Source organism: Paroedura picta, chromosome 6 (genome assembly GCF_049243985.1).
Source record: "Paroedura picta isolate Pp20150507F chromosome 6, Ppicta_v3.0, whole genome shotgun sequence".
NCBI lineage: Eukaryota > Metazoa > Chordata > Lepidosauria > Squamata > Gekkonidae > Paroedura > Paroedura picta.
Window position 1 is genome coordinate 10032391 of NC_135374.1, and position 9993 is coordinate 10042383.

At 47.4% G+C, this 9993-nt stretch overlaps 1 protein-coding gene across 2 annotated transcripts in view; it reads left to right on the forward strand.

Moving 5' to 3' along the window:
- The window catches only part of TMEM135 (transmembrane protein 135), a 203680-nt gene extending 194778 nt beyond the window's left edge, over positions 1 to 8902 (forward strand). For both annotated transcript variants that reach the window (XM_077341408.1, XM_077341407.1), the window contains 6 exons: positions 123 to 290; positions 1938 to 2001; positions 2629 to 2705; positions 3884 to 3982; positions 6295 to 6362; positions 7102 to 8902. In XM_077341408.1, the coding sequence (XP_077197523.1) occupies positions 123 to 290; positions 1938 to 2001; positions 2629 to 2705; positions 3884 to 3982; positions 6295 to 6362; positions 7102 to 7240 (615 nt within the window). In that variant the 3' untranslated portion in view covers positions 7241 to 8902. The remainder of the gene's footprint in view (positions 1 to 122; positions 291 to 1937; positions 2002 to 2628; positions 2706 to 3883; positions 3983 to 6294; positions 6363 to 7101) is intronic.
- Positions 8903 to 9993: the final 1091 nt, after the last annotated feature.

Below are 9993 nucleotides of genomic sequence, written 5' to 3' on the forward strand. Positions count from 1 at the left end.
CCAGAGGTTTTTGGTTTTTATGGGGAGGTTTATTGGTGGGGCTCCTCAAGACAGCTGGCCTCTCCCGCCTCCCCCCCCCCCCTTCGCTCCGGCTCCCCTCACGTTCTTAATGTCTTCTCTAGGGCTTCATTAGGATGTTTAGCGTCGGATACTTGATCCAGTGCTGCCTTCGGATCCCGTCAGCTTTCCGGCATCTGTTTACGAAACCTTCCCGGCTGCTCTCGCTCTTCTACAACAAAGAAAATTTCCAGCTCGGGGCTTTTCTGGGGTCATTTGTCAGTATATACAAAGTAAGTTTCTCAAGTGCTGAAAACTTCGAGGGCGGGGGGGGTGGGGAGACAGAACGAATGCGAAAGGTTTCTAAAGTTACTCATTCCCAGCAGCTGCAGCGTTGAACCTGCATCCCTCTTGCTGCGGGGCTGGGGACCGGTCCGTTTGGCCGGCACACGTGTTAATCATCCTTCTTGTAAAATATAACCATTAGCATGAGATTCCAGGCAGTTTTTAAAGAAAAAACCCTAGACGGGGAGGAGGAAGGAACAGTTTCCCTTTTCAGAGAGCATTAGTTGAAGATTAGTCACAATTTACACAGCCCTTCTTGCAGAGGGGGAGATATCCAGCCCAGATTTAGGGCCTGAATACATACTTTGGGCTTTCCCGGGTCCTCGTGATCCAGATGCGCCTTTGAGTTTTCAGCTGTGAGCTCCGTCCCAGGCATGCGGGGTCTGATTTAGATCAGGACTGCAGGGAGGATTTTTGCCTCCCCCCCCTCCCCTCCCCCCGGCCCCAATTTCCTGGCCTGAAACAGCCTCAGTGGGGTGCTGTATGAAGAAGTAGGATTGGTTTTTATACCCCACTTTTTCACTGTCTGAGGGAGTCTCAGAGCGGCTGACACTCACCTTCCCTTCCTCTCCCCGCCACAGACACCCTGTGAGGGAGGTGAGGGTGAGAGCTCTTGACAGAACTGCTCTGTGAGAACAGTTCTATCAGTGCTGTGATGGGCCCGAGGAGTGCGGAATCAAACTCAGGTCACCTGATCAGAAGCCACCGCTCTTAACCACGTCCGCTGTCTGTTGGAACCTCCATGTGTGCTGGTGAGGTATTAGTGGAACAGACAGCCATTCCCCATGACTGTTTCAAGTCAAAAGACATTGCAAGGGAGGGGTAGAGGCATCTTCTCTTGGCACACCTCCAGATTTGAACTTCACAGATGACTAAGCAGAAGGTGGACTGGAGCAAAGAGAGATTTGGGTAAAATATTGTGAACTGTTGAATACTGGTGTGATCATAGGATCATAGAATCATAGAGTTGGAAGGGGCCATACAGGCCATCTAGTCCAACTCCCTGCTCAACGCAGGATCAGCCCAAAGCATCATCGTAGCAGTAGGCATACTCTGGAACAAGAAAGACATTATAGAATCATAGAATCATAGAGTTGAAAGGGGCCACACAGGCCATCTAGTCCAACCCCCTGCTCAATGCAGGATCAGCCCTAAGCATCCAAGAAAACTGTGCATCCAACCTTTGCTTGAAGACCGCCAGTGAGGGGGAGCTCACCACCTCCTTAGGCAGCCTATTCCACTGCTGAACTACTCTGGCTGTGATAGTCCATATCCAAGAAGTTAAGGTGGTGGCAAAACTGCCTTGTGTTAAAAATCACACTAAAGAGATCTGTTTGATTTCGTTGAGGCTTTGCTGTCTTGTTGAAGAATGACCTTTTCATGTAACGGCTGTGCCCCAAATACTGTTTTTTTTTTAATTATAAATTGCAGTGTTGCAAAGCTGTTACTAAGGGGCTCCATAGAGCTGTGGCTGTAGTCATAATTACTCTGTCTCTACTTGATTTTTTTTTTTAGATTTTATAGAGAGTTTTGTGATTGGACTATAGTGCTGTCTCGTCTAACAAAGCTTACTGTGCTTATCCTGAAAAATACAGGGTACGAGCTGCTTCTTGCGCTGGGTGCGGAACTTGGATGATGAACTACATGCACTTATTGCTGGTAAATCTGTGCACTGTTACATCTAGTCTAGCGTTTAAAATAATTTGCATCACATGTCTTTAGCTGGCAAAGGAAACCAAACAAGTCCCCCTGTTGTGGTGTTCCTAATCCCCAGGACTAGGAATTTTTTTTTTTTATGTATGCCAAAAGGATCATGGCTTAAATCCAGAGACCCAACCATCATATTTAGAACAATTTTGGGTTTTGTGTGTGGCCGTGCAGCATTAAGAAGGGGTAAGTCATTGGATGGGCTCAGCTCCCGTGATGCCATAGAATGACCACAAACATTCTGTCAGCAGAGGGAATGAAGCTGTCAGGAACAGAATGTTTGCTCCTGTGAGCAATGCGGACTGAAAGATTGGCCGGGGAGAATGTTCTCACGGGCCACAGGGACAGGAGAAACTGGATAGGGTTGGCTGGGAGTCCAAGGTGTTGGCCAGGATCCAAGGAAATAGCAGAGAGTGGAAACATAAAATGAAAAAGAGAGTGGGCAGCGTCACAAATATTAGGTGCGTGAGACAGGTGGTGGTGAGAGGAGGCACTGGATGGTTCTCACTTTATTTGGCTATCGTGGCTCTAGAGTTCTGCTCCCTGCAATAGCACAAACACGGTTTCTTGTTGCTGCAGGGTCCTTGGCAGGAGTTTCAATGATGTTTTACAAAAGTACGACTATCTCCATGTACCTGGCTTCCAAACTAGTGGAGGTAAGTTTTACCTCTTCGTTTGTTCCTGGATTCAAACATGTAGCGCCCTGCCTCTGCTCCCACCGGAGCGATCTCAGTGCATACGAGGGACGTGTGCGCGAATGTGTCACAGTCAGCAGAAGAGAGCATCTGAAGTTACTTAGTGACGCCGAGGAAGAAAACAAAGCTTGCTGGTTTTCACGGGAGCGGAAGATACAGAGGAATCTCACCCAGTCACCAGGTTCAATCAATCAGTATCTATTTACGGTCCTTCAGACCAAACTTCAAATAAGGTAAAGGTAAAGGTATCCCCTGTGCAAGCACCGAGTCATGTCTGACCGTTGGGGTGACACCCTCCAGCGTTTTCATGGCAGACTCAATACGGGGTGGTTTGCCAGTGCCTTCCCCAGTCATTTCCGTTTACCCCCCAGCAAGTAAGCTGGGTACTCATTTTACCGACCTCGGAAGGATGGAAGGCTGAGTCAACCTTGAGCCGGCTGCTGGGATTGAACTCCCAGCCTCATGGGTAAAGCTTTCAGACGGCTGCCTTACCACTCTGCGCCACAAGAGGCTCTAAACTTCAAATACATGCAATTAAAAACGAAGACAATTTAAAAAGAGAAAAAAACAGTAATAATGCTATATATATTTTTTTAAAAGATCTGACAACATAAACACTTGAAGATGTTAGATTCAATATTTAAAACATAGTTTAAGTTGCCAGTGACAATTGGCTCTTTGTACTTTTGAAATTGCATCGGAGAGAAATTTCCTGATCTACATACATGGTACACAATATTCACGGCGGCAGTGCAGAATTTAGCTGTGCAGAGAGTTCTTTGCCTGTCTTCGTCTTGAAGCAGCACCTTGCCTTTCACCTTTGGGGAAGATCTTGGGGAGGTGTTCAAAACTGGCTGAATAAAGTTACATCTGATGGCAAGAGATTCTAAGACCAGGGCAACCAATTGGCAGCCTCCCGAGTTGTGTCGCAGCTGTTTGTTCCCAATTCTGGTTCTCCCCCCCCCCCCCCCCACTCCTTCCACATAAGCACATAGTCAGAGGATGCTCAGACCCTTCTGTGAAAAGTCTCCTTTCTCGGGACACGGCGGCGTACCTGCCTTGCTCTTCTTCGGTGCATCCCCTGCCTTTCTGGAAACTCCTGTACAGATGGTTCCTTTCTTTTTCTTTTTTTTTTTCAGGCTATGTATTTCAAAGGCATTGAAGCAGGAAAGGTTCCCTATTTCCCTCATGCAGACAGCGTGATCTATGCTGTGTCCACAGCAATCTGCTTCCAAGCGGTGAGCGTTTGGTCTTCCGTCGGAATGGAAAATCGCTTTGCTGCAGTATCGTAGAATCATAGAGTTGGAAGGGACCTTCAGGGTCATCGAGTCCGACCCCCTGCAGAATGCAGGAAATTCGCAACTATTTGCCCACCCACAGTGACCCCTATTCCTTGTCCAGATGATGAACCCACCTAAACCAGAGTCCCTGGCCAGTCTGGCCTGGCAGAAATTTGCCTCCCGACCCCAAAGGGGCAATGGGCCTTTCCCTGGGCATCCAAGAAAGGGCCACGAGAGCTAAGCACCGACACAGTCGCTTCAGTTGGTGACAGTAGAGCAAAAGGAAACTTGAGGAGAAGGAGGCACGCTGAGTAATGAAACTTCAGCACACTTTGCAATGTTTTAATTTAAGAGCCAGTTTGGTATAGTGGCTAGGAGTGTGGACTTCTAATCTGGCATGCCAGGTTCGATTCTGCACTCCCCCACATGCAACCAGCTGGGTGACCTTGGGCTCGCCATAGCACTGATAAAGCTGTTCTGACCGGGCAGTGATATCAGGGCTCTCTCAACCTCACCCACCTCACAGGGTGTCTGTTGTGGGGAGAGAAAAGGGAAGGCGAATGTAAGCCGCTTTGAGCCTCCTTCGGGTAGGGAAAAGCGGCATATAAGAACCAACTCTTCTTCTTCTTAATGTTGTGACACGGCAAAATCCACTAGCAAAGGACCATTAAAGCCCATTGAAAGTGGATTCAAGCAGTGTCATTCGGCGTGCGTGGAAGCATTCGTAGTCATGCATTTACCTGGTGCTTGGCTGTGCATTCCCCATTAATCGCTTTTACACTACTGCAGAAGAAGGGAGAGACCGTGAATGCTAAAAACAATAAGGAACGGTTTCCGCTGCCACTTCAACCAATATCTGCACACATGATCCTTCATGATCATGCAATGCAGGGGTAGTCAAACTGCGGCCCTCCAGATGTCCGTGGACTACAATTCCCATGAGCCCCTGCCAGCTGGCAGGGGCTCATGGGAATTGTAGTCCATGGACATCTGGAGGGCCGCAGTTTGACTACCCCTGATCCAATGCATGCAGGCGTGTCGTTTCCCTTTCCTCAACTGAGCTGTGGATGCCCTTTCCAGCTCCCAGGTTGCTTGCTTGCTCACACCATGGCACCGCTCTGTGTGAGAAGTGATTTGCAGAAGGGGCGTCCCTTTTGCATCACCAGAACCAGCCGTGCATCTGCAGCCCGAGCTGTCTATCACGCGATTGCCCATGGTAGCTCGCAGGTACAGGACAGTTGTGAGTTCTCTGCAGCAGCTCAAGTTAAAAGTTATTCAGATTGGAATCATGGCATACAGGGAGGAGGAGCCTGCCCCCGTCCCAGCATTTTCCCACTCCAAAAGCACTGAATATTTGCACACCCAGCCTCCAAATCTGTTCCACAAAATATATTTCTGGTAAGGAGGAGCATGTCTCATGGCTTAAGCGCCACTCAGCGCTTAACACCCACTCAGGGCGGCTGTCCCACCCCCAAGTGCCTCCTTCTCCAGCCGGCTTGCCTGTCTGTCCAGCAGCCAGCCAATCACCTTCCATCCCCCACCCCTGACCACCCCCTCCTCCATCCATTTCCTTCTGAGGCTCGGAGGCTGCAGATCCCTGCTGCGGGAGAGCTACCCTTGCCGGTGAGTTCCCTAACAGCTGCCTGCAGCCTTTCCAGGTCCTGGGGGGAGAGGGAGCCCGTCTGCAGAGTTCTTCCACTCCACTCCCTTAATCTAGCACCCATTGTATTCCTGAAGGCAATGGGCTTGGGCCCTAGTAAGACAAATAATCTTCCTGCAAAGCCATTTTTGGGCAGTGTGCATGAGGAGGAGGAATGTAGGTATGCATGAGGAGGTGTGCATGAGGAGGAGTGTGCGTGAGGAGGAGGAATTGGTGTGCATGAGGAGGAGGAATGTAAGAGGCCCTCCTCCCATGGCACCCTGGTCCCAATCTGAATGGAGCCCCCTGAAGTTCTCAGTAGAGCTTCTCCTCATCTGGCAGCAAGGTCCTGTGGCCATCCTGCGGTTCGCAAAACATGCAATTCGGCCCCGTGTCGCAAAGGGAAGTGCAGATAAACGCCACATGGGAAGAAACGTTGAGAAATATTATTATGGAGGCAGATGGCGCTTACTGACCCTGTGTCAGTGGTGCTTTGGCCGACTGTACATGAGCAGAAACATCTTAGGAAGAAAAGATCATTCGGACAAAGGGGAATAAGAACTGCAGGTCGAGAGCAGTTTGACAGGAGTGTTCCTGGCTGTTTAAACTAAACTCGGCGTTCTTGTGACAGGCTGTTATGGAAATTCAGAACCTGAGACCTTCCTACTGGAAATTCCTGTTACGGTTAACAAAGGGCAGGTAAGTAAGTAACAGAGGGAGATTTCCGTGGGACAGGGGCACTTCCGCAGAAGGGCACTGCCCCTACCGTTCATTTGTCTTCTGAAGAAAGACCAGGTTGAATGAGTGAGACTAGTACATTTTTGCAGTGACTGTATTGTCAGCATTATCGGAGTCCCGGGGAATTTCCTCCCAACTTGTGTTCCGTTTTAAGTTTCCTACGTTTCTGCCCTCCTCTCAGGGCTTCATTTCCCAAAGTTGGTTTGCCACAATTTTTCTTTCTTTTTTTTTAATATATATATTTTTATATTGTATATAAAGCGCTTACAAAGGTAGAAAGAAAGAGAAAAAGAAACAACCAGCTGAGAGAGTAATTGTTGATACATGTAAAAGTATAGTCTGTTATTATCTTAAAGAAGAAGAAAAAAACATTCCGTTCCCATCGCATGTTAGTCCTAATCTAAAAGTTACTGTTGACTTTCTTAGCCAAGTAATTGTTAATACTTATAAGGATACAATCTATTATTATCCCAAATAATATATAGTCAGTTCCCTGCCGGTCCCCAGCCTCAGAAAGGTTGGGGACCACTGCTCTATGTAACAGCCCTTCAAGTATTTGAAGATGGTTCTCATATCACCTCTCAGTCATCTTCTCGCCAGGCTAAACAGATTTAAGAAATAAACCCAAACAAAACTTCTTACAATATTGGTGCGAAGACCAATTAATTTCATCTTGAATCTCTTCCTTCCCCCCTCCCAGGTTTGCCCTGATGAACAGAAGAGTTTTAGATGTGTTTGGAACTGAAGCTTCTATGCATTTCAAGGATTTCATCCCTAAACTTGACCCAAGATACACCGTCGAGCCTCCAGAGCTACCCATTGAACGGTCTTGGAAGTGATGCAACAGCCGGTGAAGAAATCTTACCAATGTCTGTCCGGGAGAGCTAAATCAATTGTAACCGTCGCGTATACGGAAGAGGGACAGTATTCTGCTTCAGAATTGTTTCCGTGAGTCGTTTCTTACCAATCAAAGCATACCGAAGAAGCACCGTAGGAAAACTCAGGCTGTAGTTCTGTCCCGGCCTTTAGTAGAGAAAAAAAAATTGACACTGGATCACTGTGATTGGTTGACAAGAGAGTAGATTTTTTTGGACAGAATTCTCTATCATTGAATTAATATATCAACAATGAAAAGGAGGGTACCTAAGTGTGCTTAAAATCAAAATAACACTTTTCCTCCCCCGAAACAATTCGTTTTGATTCATTCCAGTGGGTAGTTTAAAAAAAAAAAAAGGACTAAGAATATTTTTGCATTTAGAAAAAAAAAACGAAAGGAACATTGAATATATATATTGGTGGTCGCTATGAATTTTATTTTAAGAATAAGATTTTTTTTTCCTAGTTCCAGATAGTATTGGGAGGGAGGGAGGAGAATACTGTTGTTGTTTTTTATTCAGTCACTGGAAAATGTTTAAAGAATATCTCATATTTGATTGATGGCTGGACTGTTCGCGTCCAGATTTGGCTGGGGCAAACTGCCTTCCGAGAACAACTGGGTTTCTCCTAAATCCAGTTTCAGAGCTGGAGTTTCCGCCAAAAGACTGAGAAGAAACACCGAAAACACAGGTCCTGGTAACAAAGGTTTTTGAGACCTCGGGATAGATAAATGCAAGGGACAAAATCGCCTTGGGAAGGGAACATCGCGTTATGTGTACGGAAGTCTTGCGAAATACCGGATCTTTTTGAAGAACAACAAGAAAGCACATGCAAAAAACTCGAGAAAACTGATGCATCGTTCCGTCTGTAACGGACTTTGTTCGGCCAGCCTGCACGCCGCGTCGGCAGTCGAGTGGCCTTCGAAAGGAATCCAAGGCCCGCAGTTCAACAGGTGAAGCGAAGCGAAACAGGCCGATTTGTTAGAACAACGAAGCTGTTTGCTTTCCATCAATATCGTTTACCTGTTGAATCGTTTTGGAAAGGGTCCAGCGGCCATACGTACGGGCAAACAGGGAATGCGGGCCACTGCTCAGAATCCATTTCCCTCTTACCCCTGCTGGATTCTCTAATCCAGGGGTAGTCAAACTGCGGCCCTCCAGCTGTCCATGGACTACAATTCCCATGAGCCCCTGCCAGCGTTCGCTGGCAGGGGCTCATGGGAATGGTAGTCCATGGACAGCTGGAGGGCCGCAGTTTGAAGCATGGATCCATCTGTCCTGCCAAAAATAAAATATCCTCCTGGTGAACCTGAAAAAGATTGAGGGGGGGCGGGCTTGATTGTGCAGATTCTGACTTAAGTGCTGTAAGTTATTCCCCCCCCCCAAAAAAACAAATTATGTATGTATATAGATAGATAGAAGATATAGAGTATATATATATATATATATAAATAATATATATCTATATGACAGAATCTTTCTCCCCCTCAAACACTGTAACAATGACGCTTATATTGCAGCCGCCCTGCCACTAGGACCGAGGAAAAGTCACCGAGTTGTTAGCATCTGATTCGCGAGGGTTTATTTTTTACTAGTCCCAATAAAAGTGTCACGATGCTCTTTGAATGTTTTTTTTATTTTATTATAATTCCAGATGGACCAACATAGCTGCCGGTATTTTTATTTTTATTATTATTTTTATTTTTGCCCGTTTTGCAAAAGTTTAAAGAGAATTCTACGCGTCCTCATTAAATATTACGCTTTGGGTTTATTTCTCACGCCGGCGGTTCTGAACCTGCACCTGCCCTTCAGAGGAGCGGAGGAGAAGTCGGTTTTCCTTGGTGTTTAACAGCACGACACTGTTTCATCTTCCAGTGACTGCTTGTACGGGAGCGGTTGAGCAGTTGATTGCTCACTGTGCAGAGTGTGGGCCCAAATGGTTGGCCATCATTTGGGCACAGGGTCACTTGCTGAGACTCGCTAGCTCAGGGGTTCTCAACCTGGGGGTCGGGACCCCTTTGGGGGTTGAATGACCCTTTAACAGGGGTCACGGCAGGGCAAGCAGCTTGGCTGGGGGGCTGCCATCTACACAACAGCCTTGCGGGGTAGATCAAGATAGAGCGTTCGTCTGTCTGGAGCAGTGGAAAAGAGCAAGATCAGCGTGATGGGACAAGAGGCAGAGTTGAACTGAGAAACCCTGGAAAAAAACCAATTTAGAAGAAGAAGAAGAAGAAGAAGAAGAAGAAGAAGAAGAGTTGGTTCTGATATGCCGCTTTTCCCTACCCAAACGAGGCTCAAAGCGGCTTCCAGTCGCCTTCCCTTTCCTCTCCCCAGAACAGACACCCTGGGAGGGAGGAGAGGCTGAGAGAGCCCTGAGGTTACTGAAGAAGAAGAAGACGAAGAGTTGGTTCTTAGATTCTCTACCCGAAGGAATCTCAAAGCAGCTTACAGTCGCCTTCCCATTCCTCTCCCCACAACAGATACCCTGTGGGGTGGGTGAGGCTGAGAGAGCGCTGATATCACTGCCCGGTCAGAACAGCTTTATCATTGCCGTGGTGAGCCCAAGGTCACCCAGCTGGCTGCATGTGGGGGAGTGCAGAATCGAACCCAGCATGCCAGATTAGAAGTCCACACTCCTAACCACTACACCAAACTGGCTCTCCATGCAATCATGAACACTGGATCTTCATGCCATTGGTCAGCTTCAGTTTAATTTC